This window comes from Saccopteryx bilineata, chromosome 3 (assembly GCF_036850765.1).
Source record: "Saccopteryx bilineata isolate mSacBil1 chromosome 3, mSacBil1_pri_phased_curated, whole genome shotgun sequence".
Lineage (NCBI taxonomy): Eukaryota > Metazoa > Chordata > Mammalia > Chiroptera > Emballonuridae > Saccopteryx > Saccopteryx bilineata.
The window spans coordinates 273121581-273141208 of record NC_089492.1 but is presented as its reverse complement, the minus strand read 5'-3'; the positions used below and the strand labels follow the sequence as shown (position 1 = coordinate 273141208).

At 55.2% G+C, this 19628-nt stretch overlaps 2 protein-coding genes across 2 annotated transcripts; both read right to left on the bottom strand.

Annotated features, from left to right (window-relative positions):
• Positions 1-3: 3 nt before the first annotated feature.
• Positions 4-11589, bottom strand: MAP3K6 (mitogen-activated protein kinase kinase kinase 6). Its single transcript, XM_066269954.1, has 29 exons — positions 10798-11589; positions 9393-9532; positions 9284-9307; positions 8809-8999; positions 8530-8698; positions 8071-8177; positions 7526-7696; positions 7328-7440; positions 6795-6954; positions 6443-6605; positions 6253-6360; positions 6081-6130; positions 5904-5999; positions 5655-5742; positions 5442-5575; positions 4937-5064; positions 4613-4749; positions 4176-4281; positions 3542-3699; positions 3247-3439; positions 3003-3141; positions 2551-2710; positions 2229-2405; positions 1837-1942; positions 1210-1378; positions 1010-1122; positions 844-917; positions 486-562; positions 4-276 (listed from the first exon to the last, which is right to left on the bottom strand). Exons 1-29 carry the CDS (start codon positions 11138-11140, stop codon positions 186-188), a joined length of 3885 nt encoding a protein of 1294 aa, XP_066126051.1. The 5' UTR covers positions 11141-11589; the 3' UTR covers positions 4-185.
• A 1369-nt stretch (positions 11590-12958) lies between these two features.
• On the bottom strand, positions 12959-19174 carry FCN3 (ficolin 3). The gene is given in 8 exon segments (XM_066266569.1): positions 12959-13833; positions 14584-14710; positions 14801-14897; positions 16237-16284; positions 16483-16552; positions 16890-16932; positions 18699-18794; positions 19078-19174. Coding segments are annotated over 8 exon segments (789 nt in total). The 3' UTR covers positions 12959-13622.
• Between the last annotated feature and the right edge of the window lie 454 nt (positions 19175-19628).

Here is a 19628-nt window from a genome sequence, read left to right as displayed (position 1 = left end):
TAATAGTCTTTGTCAAAGGGTGCTCAATGAACATGGGGCATCTCTGTGGTTAGACATTCCCCCCTACCCACCCCCGGCCTCCTCCAGTTGCCCCTGGGTCCTGGGGTGAGTGTGCCAGAAGTTGCTTGTGTATCTTCTCCATTCACCCATCCTTGGATCTGGCCTCCTTCCTGCTTCTGATGCCCTCATTCAGCCTCCTGGGCGCCAGGGGTAACAGCCGTGGATCCTGCTCGCTGTGCCAAGATGGCTGTCCAGATGCGGCAGACCATCCCTCCCCTGGGGGTAGCAAGTTCAATGTGAATCAGCCAGAAGGCCCTGGGCTCCCTCTGTTTTCCACTGTCTGCCTAATGCCCCTTCTGTCTCCAGGAGACCCTGGTGTCCCTGTACTTTCCAGAGAGGAAACTAGGCAAGCCTGTAGCTGGAGGTCAGGAGCTGGCCAGCGTGAACCCATATGTATGAGTCATCCCGGAGGCCCCAGGACATACCTGATGTGGGTGTAGGTGAGGTCATCTCTAGTGGCACAGCTCAGTAAGGCATGGAGGGTGAAACTGTGGTTCAGCAGCTGGTTGTGGACAAAGACCCATACACAGAAACAGGGAAAGATTAAAATTAGAAAAAAGATGTGTCAAGAGCATCAACGGCTAGTTCTGTTTTACTAATAACATGCTAGGACAGATCCCACCCTTTCTGGGCCTCCACTTGTTCATCTATACAGTGGGACAGATATACTAAGTGCTCCTCTAATGTCAAGATTCTCTGCATCAGAAGGGAAAAGTGAGAAGAACTGATGGGCAGAGGTGGAGTCTTTGGGTGGTGGAGGTTAGGGACAGCCAGCACTCTCACTGTCTGGATGGTGCCTGGATCCACGTTCCGTTCCTGTAGCCACCGCACCAGGTCCTGGTCCACTGTTTGAGCAGCTGTCAGGGAGAAATCAGGTGAATCCAGAGGTGCCTCCTGTGGGAAGATGTCTCACACCATCATTAATGTTCTCCAGCCAGATCCTGCTCACCTGGGGGCTCTGAGGCCAGGGAACAGGTCCTGGCCTCCTCATTCGCCCGCTGTAGAGCTTGTTGCATCAGGGCCTGGCACTCCCATTCCTTCTCAGCCAGAACATCTCGAAGCCTGTTGGAGGGCAGAAGGGCAGTAGAAGGAGGGCGGAGTTGGGGTGAAGCTCATACAGAGGCTATGGATGGGTCCCAGGAACCTTACCTATCAGTCTCTGTTTGCAAGAGGCCCAGCTGTACCATCAGAGGTGGGGGGCCTTGCTCGGGCTCGCTTGGGAGCAGGCCCTGCTGGGCCAGGGTCTCCTGCTGCTGTGGCTGGGACTCCTCTTTACTGTACTCTTCTGACCTTGCTGGGACTGCATCCTTTTCCACATCTGCCAGTCAGAGTGAGGTGAGCTCAGGCAGGCCAAGAACTCCCATTTGGCCTGGCCTGTGGTGGCGCAGTGGATAAAGAGTCATCCTGGAAATGCTGAGGTTCCCGGTTCAAAACCCTGGGCTTGCCTGGTCAAGGCACATATGGGAGTTGATGCTTCCTGCTCCTCCCTCCCCCTTCTCTCTCTCTCTCTCCCCTCTCTATAATGAATAAATAAAATCTTAAAAAAAAAAAGAACTCCCATTTTGGACTCTCAGACACTGGCGGAGGGTGCACAGGGCTCTGCACACTGGCCAGGCAGTGTCAGTCTGGGAGATGGTCTCTTGGTCACGCCCTACCCCCTTCCCAGCCAAGGTCAAACCTGGTGACCACACCCCCTGCCAGCTCGGTGTGTGTTCACCAGGCCTCCAGGGGCCACAACCTTGCCCACAGGCAGGCAGGCTCCACTCCCTGGCCTACCTGGGCTCAGCACCGCCAGGGCTACCCGTGCAGCGCGGCTGAGCAGCGAGTGGAGCACGAACATCCAGTGTGGGCGGATCTGGCGCCTGCGGAGAATCTGCTTCACCTGGAGACAGAGGATGTGCGGCGCCTCTGAGACTGCTAAACCTCAGATAGAAGTGGGCTGGAGTGGGAAAGCCCTAGAAAGTCTTTTGCCTGAGGCAAGTGGGGTGGCCGGGTTTGGAGTAAAGGGAAGGGCTGGAAAGCTAGAACTAGGCAGATGTCCCTTCCCTAATGGCTCTGTCTTCAGAGTAGACATGGAATCCTCCAACATCAAGTTCTTGCACCTTCTCAAGCACAGGGAGCTCATTAGCTCTTCTTGGGCAGCCCTGACTGTGAGAAAGCTCCCTTACCGCTTCCGGGAAGGCAAAGAGCGGTCCGTGCAGAAGGGTGGGCTCCAGGCCCTGAGCCCGCAGCTGCCCTTGCAGCGCCCGCAGCTCCTGAGCCAGCTGCCGGCGATTTGGAGTGTGGATGTGCGCCCCAAGGCAGCGCAGTACCTGTTCCACAAGATTCCTGCCCAGACGGGGGCCCTGAGAAGGAAGACAGGAGTCGTCAATTGGTATTCCCACTTGAGCCAAGAGAGAGATGCTAGTGTGAGGCTGGGGCTTGGGGAGGCCATCGCAAAGAGTCCTGTCGGTGCTCAACCACCAGGGGGCGCTGGGGCGGGCCACCCACCTGTTCCTGCTCCAGGCTCAGAGTCTCCGCCAGCGCTGGCAGCTCCTGCTTCAGCACCGCGGCCAGCATGGCCCGGCGCTTGCTCTCCTGATGCAGCAGGCTCAACCCCGAACTCTCCTCAGGGGACGCGGGCTCCTCGGCCCCAGGCTCCTCAGGCACCCTGGGTGAAATGGGGAGCAGCCAGTGGAGAATGGACAGCAACACCGTCCAGCCATCTCTGCCTCAGGATTTGAATCCTGGGTCTGTCTTGGATTTTCAGGCCTATCTCACAGGGATAAAAGAGAGAAATCCAGCACAGAGGGGGCACCTTAACGAAATACAAGAGCATTTTGGGAAGTAGGCACCAACTGCCGTCCTTGCAAGAGGCCAATGGGCCCAGAGGGCTTATTCTGGAGGGAGTACAAGGGAAAAACCAGATAAAGTGAACCCACCCCTGGACCCTGGGCTCTCACCGGAGCTGGCTGGTGTCCCCATAACTGAGGCAGCGCTTTGGGGGACTGGGCGGGTGTTGAGAGGGTGCCTGAGGGCATGGGAATGTCTGGGACTGGGTGGCGGAGTCCACTGAAGGAGGAGGGCTGGCTGAAGGGGCCCCTGAGGGAAGGACAAGGTGGTCAGCCTGGGCCCCCTTCAGCCCTGCCAGTCCACAGCTGCTCTGCCCTCACTCCCGTGTGCTCACTCTTCCCAGCGGCACAGTACCTGTGGGCCGTGCAGCATGTCGGGGGGAGCCTGGGCTTCGGCTCCTCTTCCCAGGCTGCAGGAAGGGGTCCCCCAGCAATGCTTGAGCACTGGCCCGGAGGCGGGGGTCTGGCTCAAAAGTTTGTAGGAGGAAGGCTTGGGCTTCAGCTGATAGAGAACTGGGCATTGGTGGATGTACCTTGTACATGCCCACCTGGGAGACGGTGGGGAGGGTAAACAAGGGTTAAGTTTAGAGGTGTTGAGGGCCAAGTCTGTCCCCACCCCACCTCATGAGCCAGGGCCTGAGGGGTCTTACCTTAAACATGGCAGCCTGAGGGCTCCCTAGCTCATGGAAGGGTGGGCGACCTGTGGCCATCTCGATTACAGTGCAGCCCAATGACCAGATGTCAGCTGCTTTCCCATACCCTCGTGGGCCCTGGTCAATGATTTCTGGGGCCATATACTGTAGTGTCCCTAGGACAGGGGCAGAAGCAATGATGCTCATCTAGGTTTTATTGCTATGGGAGCAGCAGGGCCTCTATCATCCTTTGATGGCCTCTACTTGCCTTGAACTTTCATCCAAAACAGTTCCCATCACCTATCCTGGTTGTCAACCATCTCTTTGAGTTTCCTCACTCATCTTAGGCTCCATCACATTCATGGACTCCATCGCCCACAGAAGTTCCATCATATATCCTGGATTACATCATCCAGTTTGAAATCCCACGTCGGTCCACATCAACACTTCTGGATACCGTATCAGGCACTAAACCCAATGTCCTCAAGCTATCCAAACTCCAATTCTAGATTCTATCACCTCATCCCTGGCTCAATCACCTGCCCTGGGTTCTATCCTCCATTAGGACTCTAACTCCATTCCCTGGAAGGTCACATGAGTTCTGTCCCAGGTCCATTCTGCATCCCCACCCAACCACCCCCCACACTGTTACCTGTGAAGGTCTCAGTGCAAGGCGTGATGCCTGCCAGCCGCTTGGAGGTGCCGAAGTCAGAAATCTTGAGTAACCCACTGAAGGTGTTGATTAGCACATTGTCCCCCTGAGTAGAGTGGACATTGCACTCAATGGACATCAGGCTGGGCTCCTGGTGCCAGAATTGGACCCTATCCTGAGACCCCATCTCCTGGGAATCCCAGCCTGACCCTGCCTCCATCAGCCTCCTCCCCTTGCCATACCACTATGCCCCTTTGGAAGCTGACACCTGGTTTCGCTTCAAATCTGAACTTTTTTCCTTCTTAAGGGAATCTTCTTGATGAATTCTCCACCCTTTGCAAAGCATCTGGCCACTAAGTCTAAACTGCCAGCCTCTGGCACCATATCTCCTTCTTCCCCCTCCCAGCAAGCCAGGGTGGGCCAGCTACAGGACTTACCTTGATGTCACGATGCACAATTCGGTTGTCATGCAGGTAGCTGAGTCCCTGCAGGATCTGGCGTGTGTAGAAACTGATGGTGCTCTCATTGTCCTGCAGGGGGCCCCACACTGACCGCAGCAAGGAGGACAGGCTGCCTGGGCAGGTGCAGTTCAAAGTTATCATTACCACCCACTTATTCCAGCCATGGCCTAGACTCCATCACCCAACTGCACTGTGTCAGCGAATTCTGGACTACACCACCCACACGTTCCCCCTAAGGGTTCTCCACCCTGCCTCGCTCCATCCCTACACCACCCATTTCCATCCAAGCAGGGCAGATACCTCCAGGCACTTCCTCCATGAAGATCTTGAGGTAGCCGCCCTGGCTGGCTGAGCCCAGATAGCGCACGATGTTCTTGTGGCGCAGGCGTTTGTGCAGAGCGATCTCCTCATGCAGGGGCTGAGAGAACCTAGGAGCGGGTAGGGAGAGAGGAATAAGCCCGATTTGGGCAGAGACGCTTAACCAACTCCAGCGCCAGTCAGGCCACACCTTCAGGATCAGTTTCGCCCACAAGTCCCTCTTACACCTTCCCCACCTCATCACCCAGCCCACAGGCCCTTCCAGACCTTAGCCTGACCCCTGGTCCCTGCCTTTCCGCCCACAGGATTGGGTCCACTGGCCTCTTACTCTAACGTCCATGAGCCCGCCCACTTGTGCCGGGAAAGTTTTTCCTGCTTACTGCCCCGCCCACACGACCCTATTAACTCAGGGCTCCACCCATTTGGCCCGCCCACTTGTCTCCCTCCTGAGCCCTCTGGCCCTTCTGGCTTGCCCTGCGAACCGCACCTGCTGTCGCGTTCTGGGATCTCCTTGATGGCGATGCGTACCCGCGTGTGCCGGTCCCGGCCGGCGTACACGACTCCGTAGGTGCCCTTGCCTAGCACCAGCCTTTCGCCAGTCTCCGTGTATTCGTAATCAAACTGAGGGGCGGGTGAAAAGGGGGTTCAGCAGGGCTCTCAGCCCCTTTCCTTCCTCAAACTCCCAGTCGCCCTTTCTCACCTCCAGCACCTCCCCCACGCCCTCTGCCTCCTCCACCGGCGATCCGGAATCCGGAATCGTCTCCAAGGCCTGGATAAGGCCGCAGAACCTGAGGGCGGGAGAGATTAGACCGGCCAGCCTGACGGGTACCTTGGGCGCAAAACATCCCCTCCTAACCGAGAGCACCTAGAATACACATCCTTTTCTTTCCCTCACTCCCCTGGGCATCCCAGCTTTCAGAGTACCCCGACCCCAAGAGGCTGCGCTCACCACTGGCAGTGCCTTGCGCTGGGGAAGCACAGCTGGACGTCCTGAGCCGGGGGGAGGGCATAGAGGAAGCAGCAGCGTTCATCCCGCTTGGAGACACTGGGAAGGATGAACACAAGTGAGCGCCGAGGCAGCTAGCAGCGCCGCCCCACCAGAACTGCCTTAGGCCTTGCCCCTCACCTGGCACCGCAGATGGAGGTGGCTGAGAAGGTCCAGCTGGAAGGAACGTCCTGTGAGAAGAAAGTGAGTCAAGGGAGGGTGCTAGGGAGCAAAAGAGGGATCTGGAGAAGGAAGAAAGCCTGGAGAGAACGGGGTGCTTTGTGGTGAGTGGGGGACTCAGTGGCGACCTCACCTGGGTGTCAGGTTCTAGCAGGCTCAGGGTCACTGCACTCACTGGGTTCACACCCTGAACCTCCAGCTTCGCAGGCAGCAGCACTTGGTTCATCTCCAGGACCAGAACCTGCAGGTGACAAGAGAGTGTGGGAGCATAGGTCACAAGGGGCCTGCCCCTCTCCTAGGTCCCTCACCTCCACAGGCCTCACCGAGCACTGGTCCTCTTGGGGACCAGCTGTTTTGAGCAGATGGCAGGACTGTAGTAAGAAGTGGAGCCAGAAGTGGGCACGGCGTGGAGGTCCTCCAAGGGGCTCTGGCGTGGGTCTGAAGTGCTGGTACAGCAGGAATGTTTCCATCATGGACACTAGGTACCTGCAGGCACAGCACTGTCTTCAACTCAGCCCAGGTACCCATGTTTAGAGTAGACTAAACATGGGCATTGGGTGCCCTGGGCACTGGTCTGGAAGGACCCAGGTCATTGGCTCAGGACTCAGGCCAGTGGACATAGGTACAGGAGCTGACAGCACAAGCCATGCCAAGACTGAAGAAGGAGCCACTTACCATATGGGGGGATTGAGCTTGTATAGCTGCTCTGCAGCCAGTGCCACCTGGATGGGGTCATTAGCAAGGATCTGAGCTCCTAGGTAGAAGCCTACATCCCAGTAATACTGCATCTTCGCCACACAGCCTTTTCGGGCCAGCAGGCAGCCCAGCTTCATACCTGGGAGAGAGGGGCATAGGCCCTAGTGAGTGTGGTTGTAGTTGTGGGCAGAGCCTGAGTGTGGGCCACAACATTCATGTAGGCAGGAACACACGTGGGTGAAAATGTAGGTGTAGCATGATCGCAAGTGGGAGTAGGAGCTCAGACATAGGTGGGGGGTTGGGAACAAATATATATGGAAGGAACAGATGTGAGCTTAGGAACAAAGAGTCATGGGCTTAAGGGCTCATGAGGGTCCAGGACAGGTATGAGGACCCAGATGTGGATTCAGGCAAAAAAAAATAGATGAACTCAGTCCCAGGTCCAGCCCAGTGTTCTCTCTCCCTGACCTGAGCCCCTGTTGGAGGGACAGGCGTGCAGGATTGGGGCTCACCAATAATCTGGAGCTCTTTGGAGTCCTCAAAGCGCTGCCCAGCAGCGATAAGGAGCACAGCAGCATTGATGCCTGAGTGGAGGCTAGGCTCGACATCAAAAGCCTTCCGGTACCTGGGGGTCGGACAGAGGGATGCGAGGTTGGACTGCTGCCACAGCTCCACCCCTCGCCCACTGTCCACTTGCTTGTGCCCCTTACCAGTGATAGGCCTGCTCTCGGTGCCCAGCATCCTGGAAGCCAGAGCTGAAGAACATGTCTTTATAGACACGGCCACACATGCAGTACAGGTCGGGTGCCACAGGACCCTCACACTGGACCAGTGGCAGCAGCACAGCCAATGCCTTCTCCCGGTCCCCAGGCTTGTTCCTCCTAGGGGAAGGGGAAGATGAGCTGGGGACCTGCCTGATAGCCCTGTCTCACTCTGAACACCAGGGACTCCACTAGAAGCCTGACAGTAATGAACCAAGAATGACAGTGACCCTGGTCAACACTGACTTTTCTAGAGGTAGTGATCCCAGATGGAAGTGATTTCTAGCTGCAATGACTCTGAAGATAGGTGACCTTGGACAGCTGTGACTTCTCCAAGGACACCTCCTCACCGCACCCCGGGCAGCAGTAATAGAACGGCCCATCTGACATCAGCATGATCCTAGTCAGCAAATTCCTTGAACAGCCCTGATCCCAGACAGCAATGACATCATACAGCAGGGACCCACGTTTCCATGCGGCTATGACCCACTCACCGGTTGAGAGCAAATGTATAGTGGAAGCAGACGTTGTGCTGCTCAGCCACGTCACAGGTGGGCAAGGCCTGCAGCGTCTCCACCAGCTCAATGATGGCTGAGTAGTCCTGCATGAGGGAATAGCACACACTGACACAATGGCTTCTGGTGGGTCCCATAGTGCCTCGGACCCTTAGGAAAATCTTGAACTTGGGGTTCCCTACCACCCCTGACACCACACCTTCCTACCTACCATCCTCTGCACACCTCCCTCAGGCCTGGCATATAGTGCAGACACCACACCTTACACAGAGAACCTACTGTGTGCCCCAACCTCACAACTGGGAGACAATGACATGATCATCCCCATTACAAACTGAGGCTCAGAGACGGCAGAAAATTTGAGCAGGCACAGCCAGAAGCTGAACTCCGGTTTGTCTGACATGAAACGCTACAGCCCAACTGCCTCTCTGAACACACCTGTACATCTCGGTAGGAAAGCAGTAGATTCATGATAATGTCAGGGCTCAGCAGCTCCACACTGTCCAGTCTCCGCTGCAGGCGAGCAAGCTCCTGCCGCAGCTGCTTCCCGCTGAACCGCTCCCGGGCCTGCCGAATGTCCTGCCGAATGGTCTCCCGGAAGTAGCCACTGATGCCGGCCACAGGAGAGGGAAGGACAGAGAAGGAATGGTGGCATCTGTTCCTCAGCCCAGGCCACTGCACCCTCTCCAGCCTCCTCCTTCTCTAGGTCCCCTTTACCAAGAGTCCGTGGGCGTAGCCTCCAGCAGGCGGGCAAGCCGGCCCACCAGGGGTGTGAGCAGGGCTTCAGTGCCCACCCCGGGCTGGACTAGCCCATCAGCCAGGCACCTCAGGAGGCCTACATCACCACACAACACACGACCAGTGGCTGTCACCACATAGGGGATCAGCGTGTAGCTGCCAACGCAATCCTGGTTGGAGGGAGGCAGGAATCAGTAGAAGTCAGAGGTCAAAACCAGGTTAGAGAGGGGCAGTGAGGGGATCAGAGTTCAGCACCAGTGGGCACTAGAATAGCATGGAAAGGGCACACTGCAGGAAGGGAGGCAATAGAGAACAGAGGGTCACACAGATGTGTGTGTGTGTGTGTGGGGGGGGGTAGTTGAAAGGTGACTGAGGGCCAGGAAAGGTAGTGGGGCATCAGAGGTCATAATGAAAGCCAAAGAGCACCTTGGAGTGAGGGGTGGATTCTGCTCACCGAATTCTTCTGGAAAACGTCCTCCTACAGGAAACAGACAGATACTGATGTTCTGGATAGGCCCCACCCTTGCCCTGTGCCTACCCCCGCCAGCTACATGGCCACCTACCCGCAGAGCCTGCAGGTCAGGAATGTCCGCCTGGGAGCAGAGAAGCACGTTGTTGGTCATGCTGAAGCTCTCACGCACACCAAGGTGGTAGAACATGGAAGGCTGTGCCAGGGAGCTGCTCACCTCCAGCACTACTACGTCTGTCGGCACACAGGTGGAGGCCCTGAGTCCTGAGGCCCAGCTCGGTGGGGGAGGAGGCTGCCTGTCTATCTTGGCTCAGCCTGCCTTCTCATGTGACTCCAGCAAGATCCAATTTTGCTCCTGGCCTTAGTGTCCCCCTTTTAGGTTCCTTTCGGCTCTTAAACAGAACTAGTATCTGTGGGGTTGCAGGCGTGGAGTTGGGTTCAATGGTAGGACTCTCATCCCACTGTTAAGAGGCCTGTAGGCGCTGAAGACAGGAGAGAAGTCTGTGCACCAGCCCAGAGCCTGTTCTTGGCCATTTGAGAGGCAAAAGTTGGGCAAACACGTAAGTTCCATTCCCTGTGTCCTCAACCCAGTTTCATGAATGGTACCAGCATTGTGTGTGCCTGTGCCTGTGTGTGTGTGTATTTTACTGTGACTGGATCTCTGTGTGTGACAGGGTCGCCGAGGGCCTGAGTATTGACATATGCGATTTGTAAGTCTATCTGTAACCGTGTGTTTGTTTGTGTCCTCGAGGGCGAGTCAGCCTTTATTTTTCACGCTAAGACTTTATGGACATCCGGCAAGCACTGGCGCCCAGACTCTTGGATAAACAAATAAGTATCGCGAAGCTGGGCGTCAGGGTTGGCGGAAGGGAGAGGGAAAATCCGCCTTCTGGCCCCACCCCCGACAGACTCGGCCCTGCCTCCAGGTCCCCGCCCATTGTCTCGGGAATACGGGCTACGGGCTCATAACCTTAGCTCCCTTGCCCTAAATCCAGTCCCATCGCTTCCCTTTCTGCCTCTCTAGCCCGATCCTCGGAAGTAGTATGCTAGGACCCCTGAACTTCAGCCCCTTTCCTAGTCCAAGATCCACTTCCCAGGATCCGCCCTCATAAACTCCGCGCGTAAATCATCCCGAGGCGGAGTTCTCCAACACCACTCTTAAAATACCGCACACAGCCCGGCTCCCAGTTTTGGCCCAATCCTAGCCCCGCTCCCTAGGCACGGTGCCGACTCCAGAGTGCTTAAGTCCCAACCCTCAACCCCGGAGCCGAACCTGGATCCGCTAAATCCTAGCCCGAGTTCAACTGCGTAACAGATTTCCTAAATTCCACTTTTGTCAGGGCCCGCCTCGGGTCCCTCAGCTTTAGCTCACCTATCACACCCTAGACCTCGCACCCATCTGGGTCCCACCCGGGAGTCGCAGAGCCTCTCCCCCTTAGGCCCCGCCCATGGCACTAAGCCCCGCCCCGGTCCTGGCCCCGCCCCCAGCGCGAGCTCACCCGCATTGTAGAAGGAATCCAGCGCTGTTGTGTCTCCCAACGCCAGCGTCCCGAAGGGTAGGCTGCGCAGCTGCGGCCGCGGCCGCGGCCCCGAGAGCTGCGCGCAGGCCTCGCGCAGGCAGCGGAGGGGCAGCGGCTCCGCCTCCGCTTCCCCCTCCCGTTCCAGTTCAGGCTGCGGCTCCCGGGTCAGCACGTAGACTACACTGAGCGGCCGGCTTCGCGCGCAGCCCCGGCCAGCAGGCGCCACAGTCGATCGGCCCCGGCTCAGCGCTTCAGCCAGAGGGTCCTGCCAGCAGCTGCCGGCGCACTCCAGGGCCCTGGGCCGCGGGCACTGCCCCGCCATGCGGGGGCGCTCCGGCGTCGGGTGCTCTCGGGGCGGGGCAGGAGCCAGGGGCGACGGATCCAGGGATCTCGAGATCGGGAATCCAGCTGGGACCAGGAATCTCCTTACGGGATCTGGAAATCCGCGGTCCCGCCAGAGGTCCCGTTCCCGGAATCTGGAGTCCAAAGCGAAAGCCGGGCTCCGACTTGGAAGGTCCTGAGGATCTGTAATAGGAACTGGGTCCCGGGAATCTGGGCCATCCAGTGATCCGGGGTCCAGAGTCGCGTGAGAGATCCCGGGAATCGATCCGACCCTGTCTACCCTGCAGACTCCGTAGGAAAGCGTCCGCGGTCGCTCTCGCCTGTCCTCACATGTAGACCGGGCCCAGCCCTTTCACAGCCAACAGGGAAAGCTCCACCCTCGACCCTGGGGCAGCTTCGCTCCCTAGCGGCCCGGGACTCGGCTTCTCTCCTCCCTCCTGTCTCCAGCTAGAGCCTCTGAGTCCGGCCGCTTCCGGAATAGCCTGTGCCACTGTGCACGCCAGCCACTGTGGAATGCTCAAAACAGGAGCTCATAATAAGTGTGCCCAGGTCAGTGCTAGGGAAAAGGAGTGAATTGCAGGCCCTGCCCTTCAGGGATCTGTTCAATGAATGAATGGATCTCCAGAGACATGAGGTGTGCAGAGCACTGTAAAGAGTGAGTTTTCAGATGTGAGGGCGATCTGGCTGCGACATCTGTCACCCCATTGATCGCCAGGGTTGATTCGGCTGATCTGGCTGGCTAGGCGGGTGTCCCCTTCCTCCCTCACCGCTCCATGTGCGTCCCTCCCGAAGCTGCGCGCTCGGTCGAAGAGGACGACCTTCCCCGCTAGAGGAGAGGACCGTTCTTCAGTCAAGGGTATACGAGTAGCTGCGCTCCCCTGCTAGAACCTCCAAACAAGTCTCAAGAGTGAGTTTCCTCCAGGGAGAGACTGGAATGTGGATAGTCTGCCCCTCCATTTGTCAGGATACCATCAGCCCTAGTATGGGACTTGGCCATACCTTTGCCCCCTTGCAAGGAGACTGCTTTCCCCAGCATCCAATCTGCTGACCTTTGACCTCCACTTAGAACATGACTATGGGATCTAAGAGTCCCCACACAAACATTTCTCTACCCCCGTGAAGCAAAACCCCAGAACTTCAGCCCTTTGGCTCCGACAACTTCCCATCTCTAAATTCCCAAGAACTCCTACCCTTTTAGTGTGAATTAGTGAGGCAGCAACCTGGCCCTGGCCAGTTGGCTCAGTGGTAGAGTGTCTGCCTGACATGTGGAAGTCCCAGCTTTGATCCACAATCAGGGCACACATGAAAAACGACCATCTCTCCTACTTCTCCCCCTTCTCTTTCTCTTCCCCTCTCACAGCCAGTGGCTCAATAAGTCTGAGCATTAGCCTTAGGTGCTGAGGATGATTAAGCTGCTCAGTTGATTAAGCTCCAGACAGGGGTTGCTGTGTGGATCCTGGTAAGGGGTGCATGCAGGAGTCTATCTCCCTCTCACTTAAAAAAAAAAAAAAAAAAGTGGGGCAGCAATCTGGTATGAACTTCAGTGGACTCTGAAATCAGGAACTAGGAACCTAGAGAGGTTGAGTAACTTGTCCAAGATCACTCAGCCATATGACAGGGCAGGATGCAATCCCAGGACTCCTTATCAGACTGCAAATAATCAGATACTTAACTTCCTACCTCTCCCAATTTCTAGAACGTAGCTCTGGCAAATTAACTGATTAACAAATGCTATATTGTATTGATTTTAGAGAGAGGGAGGAAGAGAGGGTAAAAAGAGAGAGGAACATCAATTTGTTCCTGTATGGGCCCTGACCTGGGATCGAACCAGCAACCTCTGTGCTTCAGGATCATGCTCCAACTAACTGGGCTATCTGGCGAGGGCAAATGCTAGCTTAATAACTGCTGTTTCATTACCTGTATCCCCTTAGAAGAAAATGTACCTTCCTTAGTTTGACCCTTAGTTTAAACCAGCACATAGTGAAACCAGTGAGAAGTAGCAAGGATAAGAACTTGGCTTACAAAAGAGGTTGAGGTGAAAAACAACCTAGAAAGGACAGGCATGGACAACAGAGAGGGTGAGAGAGCTGTGCCATTTCCACCACACCATTCACTTGTAGGATCCACAGGGCCCAGGGGTCCTGTCAGTGGATGCTTGAATCCCAGGTCCTTCATTAAATACTCACCTGGCCTTGGCTTGCATACCTCCAGAGATGGGAGCCTTACTACCTTATGAGACTGACCTATCTTTCTGACTAAAAGTCTTCCTTGAATGGAGTTAAAATCTATGTCCCTACTCTGGCCTCTTGAGCTTTTGCCAGTAACTGGAGAAGCCAGGAAAGGGTTAAAATGATTTTATTTTTAAGTGCAGATAGAAGAGCAGAGGCAGTTAGCAATGGGAGGGGTAGCTGAGGATCCGGAAGCTGTTCAGGAGAGATAAGTGTGCTGGTTGCCAGGGTGCCCTAGCGAAAGATTATGCAAACCCTGCGGTAAGGGTGGCCCATGCCGAGGCCTGAGGTCCAGTCAATGCCATACTTGGGGGCATAGTGCCCATTGAGATTGGAATGATAGCAGGGTCCATACCTCCAGGCACCATGGACAGTCACTGCATCATGGTTAGTGTCGTAGGAAAGGGATAGGAGGCACATTGGTGCTGGCACCATGCCTGACATCCTTGAAGAGATGACCTCATAGGAGCCTCAGAGCAACTGACATGTGGGTGCTATTGGGCCCCAGGAGAAAACATCAGTACCAAGGAGCCAGGGTGTTTGCCCAAGGTTACTCATCTAGTCACAGGGGCACTGGGACTTGAACTCAGGACTGTGGCTCCAGAGCTACCAGCGCCTTTCCGTGCCTTATCCCCTCCCAGAATCCCCAGCGTCCCTCTGGCTCCCTTGCCTCTTCCTAGCTCCTGTCAAGAAGAGCTGGCAGGGACTTCTCAGAAGCCTGGGCAGGAAAGGGGGCTCCCCTGAGGCAACTCCTCGTAATCACTTCCCTCTTTCAAGTCTTTCCTCAACAGCTGCTGTTTCTCTGAGACAAAGCCTTCCCTAGTTCCTCTTCCAAAGCCAAGATGCTCACACTCCACGGGGCCTCAGAGAGTCCCCACAGCTCCCTCCCTGCTTCGTCACCAGTTTTTCCGCACAGGAAACTGAGGCTGACATGAAAGGGGCCTGTCCAGGGCCACATAGTGAGTAAAAGACAGAGCTAGATTCAGACTCAGGTCTGTTTACCTACAGAGCTTAATTTTTTTACTACTGAACCCTCATGACTGCCATTTCTCAGATGAGGACACTGAGGCCCATGGAGGAGAAAAAATGTTCCTGGGTCATTATGGAAGGCAGAGACAGCACTAGACAAGTATCCAGCCTCCTTCACCTCCCCCGACCCCCACTCTAGGGCTCCACCTTAGGGTCACTCATCTACAGGGCTAAGAACTTGCCCAGAACCAGCTGGTAGTAAGCTGCCTCCCCAAGGTGGCAGAAGGACCCGTAGTAGGCAAAGGTGCGGCTGCCATGAAAGTCCTCCAGCTCTACCTGCAGCTCCCAGGTACCTGAGGGGTGGGGCAGGGAGGAGGAAGCGTCAGACCCCAGAATGCCAGAGGAATGCCCCTCAGCCTCTCTGGACCCTGCTGGGAACTTACTCTGAAGAGTCAGCTGGTGCAAATTCTCATTTCTTGGCCAGAATTCAGACTCCTGACACCCAAAACCTGCTTTGTAGGAGGACTCAGAACAATCGTTCTGTCAAATCCACAGAACGATTCTGTCACCTCCAGAGGTGACACCTAGGGAGGCAGAGAGGGCTAGCACGCCAGCCATTACTCCAGGCTTGGCATGGGATGAGGGGAAGCAGGGAGCAGCGGCAGCGGAGAGTGGGCATAGTGTGAGGTGGGGGTACATTTTGTACCTCTTTGGACTAGAGGCTTGTTGATAATGTATGAGTCCAAGTAAGCTCTGCCTGTGAATATACTGATGAACTCCACATTTTCTTATTAACTTTTAGTGTCAGTAAAATACTCAACTTCACACTGGAACTTTGCAAGCCCTGAGGGAGACTGAAATGATAGAAACATCATTCTGGCCTTCTGGAAATGGTAGTCTTGCTGGGAGTCAGATTCAAAATAATTTGCTTTAATTTACTATGGTAAGAACCAAGACATTATAGCAGAGAGGTCACCTCCAGAGGCCCAAGCTGGATTCCTGGTCTTACCCTGATAGTTTAAAACAAGCAGTCTCCAGGCTCTGTGATCTCTCTTCTAACTGTCTCTCAAGTCTAGGTGCCTGTATTTCCGTTGTTGCCACTGCCCACTGTCTTCTCTTGCCCTGTCCTCCTAACCTGTGTCCCTGTCTCCACTCTTGTCCCCCACTGCAATGCATCTTCCACGTTGTCATCTTTCTAAAACAAGTCTGACTTGGCAATTCCCTACGTAAAACTCTCCCGTGCTCCCCATTTACCTCCATGACCTTCAATCATTCATTCAGTGCCCTCTATGAGCTGGCCTTCGCAGAGGCCTTCAATTCATTCTTTTTTTTTTTTTTTTTTAATTATTTTTATTTATTCATTTTTTAGAGAAGAGAGAGAGAGAAGTGGGGGAGGAGCAGGAAGCATCAACTCCCATATGTGCCTTGACCGGGCAAGCCCAGGGTTTTGAACCAGCGACCTCAGCATTCCAGGTCGATGCTTTATCCACTGCGCCACCACAGGTCAGGCACCTTCAATTCATTCTTCACCCAACCCAGTGGACCTCAGCCAGCCACTCATACCTGCTCTCAGCTCACTCACACACTGCCCCCTCTAGCTCCCTTGCACTGTCCTATCTCTCTGCATGTGTCTTTCCTTCTATCTGGAATGCCCTTCTGCATCTCATCTGTCCTGAGAACTTCTACACAGCCTTCAAAACCCTGTCAAATGGCCTCTTGTCTGCGAAGCCTTCTCAGACATCAGATCCCCTGGGAGCTCAGTAAACATTTGTCAGGGAATTACTGGAAATGTCTGGCTCCAGTGGGATCTGGCTCCCCCTAGGGACCTAGGGGCAGAAGTGCCCACTGGGCCTGGCCTGTGAGTCTCTCTGACACTCACCAGCCAACAACCCCCCTGGGTGTCCATATCACAAAAAACTAGAATGGCCTGACTTGTGATGGCGCAGTAGATAAAGCATTGACCTGGAATGCTGAGGTTGCCGGTTCAAAACCCCAGGCTTGCCTGGTCAAGGCACATATGAGAAGCAACTTCTACGAGTGAATGCTTCCCATTGCTCCCCCACCCTTCTCTCTCTCTGTCCTCTCTCTAAAATCAACAAATAAAATCTTTAAAATCTGTAAAAGCTCTGCCTTCAGGTAGGCACAGACGGTATCAGGTACTCAAGGTGGCACCCTGCCTTGGCATCTCCTGGGACCTAGGGAAGGAGAGATAGACTGAGGGTCCCCAAGTTACGCCCCAACCCGTACCCCATGGGCAATGGAAGAGGCTAAGTGTAGGACCTCAGGGGCCCTCTCTGTTCCTTCAGCTTCCTGAAAGGGGCTCTGGGGCCGGACCACACGTGGCGGCCACCGATACCCCAGCGCCACTGGTTTCGAGCTGCAGGCTCTTGCAAAGGCGGCTTCACCCCCCACGGAAAGACTGAGTGTTGGCTCTGAGGTCTGAGTACCCCCAAGGGGATACCTGAAGATCACCGGAAGGGAGGGTGTGCAAGCTCTTCTAATCCTGTCCACTCTTCTCAGCCTTCCACCCACGGCTCACCCCTGGGGCCCATCTTGCCTGGTGGTCCAGGTTGCCCTGAAACCCCAGAGAGAGGGATGAAATAAGTCCCACCCCTTACCCAGGGCCAAAAACAACAGGGAAACCAAGCCAGGAGTCAAATCTCAGCTGCATCGTTCACTGGCTGTGACTATGGACAAATGACTTAACTTCTCAGACCTCACTTTCCCTCTCACTAAAATGAGGGAAAACGTGCCTGGTCACAGTGGTCCCCAGCCTTTTTTTTTGTATTTTTTGTTGTTGTTGTTGTTTTGTTTCTGAAGCTGGAAACGGGGAGAGACAGTCAGACAGACTCCCGCATGCGCCCAACCGGGATCCACCCGGCACGCCCACCAGGGGCTACGTTCTGCCCACCAGGGGGTGATGCTCTGCCCCTCCGGGGCGTCGCTCTGCCGCGACCAGAGCCACTCTAGCGCCTGGGGCAGAGGCCAAGGAGCCATCCCCAGCGCCCGGGCCATCTTTGCTCCAATGGAGCCTTGGCTGCGGGAGGGGAAGAGAGAGACAGAGAGGAAGGAGGGGGGGGGTGGAGAAGCAAATGGGCGCTTCTCCTGTGTGCCCTGGCCGGGAATCAAACCCGGGTCCCCCGCACGCCAGGCCAACACTCTACCACTGAGCCAACCGGCCAGGGCCCCCAACCTTTTTTGGACCGGTTTAATCTCAGAAAATATTTTCACGGACCGGCCTTTAGGGTGGAACAGACATGTATCACGTGACCAAGACAAGCATCAAGAATGAGTCTTAGACGGATGTAACAGAGGGAATCTGGTCATTTTTAAAAATAAAACATCGGCCAGACCAGGCGGTGGTGCAGTGGATGGAGTGTCGGACTGGGATGCAGAGGACCCAGGTTCGAGACCCCAAGGTTGCCAGCTTGAGCACGGGCTCATCTGGTTTGAGCAAAAGCTCACCAGCTTGGACCCAAGGTCGCTGGCTTGAGCAAGGGGTTACTTGGTCTGCTGAAGGCCCGCAGTCAGGGCACATATGGGAGGGCAATCAATGAACAACTAAGATGTCACAACAAAAAACTGATGATTGATGCTTCTCATCTCTCTCCATTCCCATCTATCTGTCCCTATCTATCCCTCTTTCTGACTTTCTCTGTCTCTGTAAAAACAAACAAACAAACAAAAAACATTGTTCAGACTTAAATATAAATAAAATGGAAATAATGTAAGTAATTTATTCTTCCTCTGCGGACCAGTACCAAATGGCCCACGAACTGGTACCAGTCTGCAGCCCAGGGGTTGGGGGACCACTGCCTGATCAGATGGTGGCACATTGGATAGAACATTGGCCTGGGACGCAGAGGACCCAGGTTTGAAACCCCAAGGTTTCCAGCTTGAGCACAGGCTAATCGGCTTGAGCGTGGGCTCACTGGCTTGAGTGTGGGATCGTAGACATGAATGACCCGATGGCCGCTGGCTTAGCCCAAAGGTTACTGGCTTGAAACCCAAGGTTGCTAGCTTGAGAAAGGGGTCAGTGGCTCGGCTGGAGCCCTTGGTCAAGGCACATATGAGAAAACAATCAATGAACAATTAAAGTGCCACTTCTCATCTCTCTCCCTTTCTCCCAAAGGCCTGTCTGTTCCTTTTTCTCTCTTTCTCTCTCTCTCTCTCAAAAAAAAAAAAAGAGGGAAAATGCTTCCCTACCAGGCCCAGCCTGGAGCCTAGCACACAGTATGCTGTGGCTCCTTTGTCATGGCCTCTTAGTATAGACAGTTATTGCTACACCAGCAGCCTCCCCAGGTTAGCCCAGGCCCCTGCCTACTCCCTGGTATCTCTCACCTTAAGGACCTGGAGCTCCCTTCTCTCCAGGACTTCCTGGGGCCCCAGGAGAGCTGGGCAGGAGGACAACTTTGCTGACTCCCAGTTCCCTGGGTTTGCAGGGCGACACAGGACCAGGCAGACACAGAGTAGTCATAGGGGATGGGCATGTCTCTCTCTCCCAGCTCCCTCTGCAGGTCTCGCCCCATATCCCGGATTCTAGCTGTCAGGACACTTGCCTCCAAGAGCTTGCGAGGCTTTGCACTGTTTGTATCTGTCTGCAGAGCCTAGATTATCAAACTCCCACCCTGCTCCTTGCGGCTAGCGAGCCTGGGTGGGAGAAGGACACCTAGGGAGGGAGAGAGGGTGGGTTGATGGGGAGGGCACCCTAGGACCCGACCTGGACAGCTGGGGTGGTCCTCCGTCCTCAGGCAGGCAGGCTCCCTGAGCAAGAGAGGAGGCCAGTTTATAAAGGGGCCAGGCTGGTAAAAGAACATGAAGAAAGATTTCTGTCCATTGTCCCTCCCCAGGGACACTCCCCCCAGATTGGATCAGCAGGAGATGAGGGCATTTCTTCCCTCAGCCCCGAGAGAATGGGCATTATCCTTGCCCTGTGCCACCGGGATGGAGTCTAACTTCTGATCCTGGCCACCAGGGCTCCAGGCCACCTCTCCAGTCCTTTGCATTCACAGGGGAATTTCACCTTTGAACCTTACCTTATTCTGAGCCTTCCATCTGGAATGTCCTTTTCTTCATTTCCACTGTGAAGCTCTACCTGTCCCTGAAGGTCCAGCCCTGATGTCATCTTCACTAGGAATCCTTTCCCGATCCTGTCAACAGTATTAATGACCACTGCCACTATTTGCTGGGCACCTACTCCACAAGTCACGTTGGGTGCAGTTTGTACATTGCCTCTGATCCTTACAGTCCTGCTCATAGTCATTATCATAG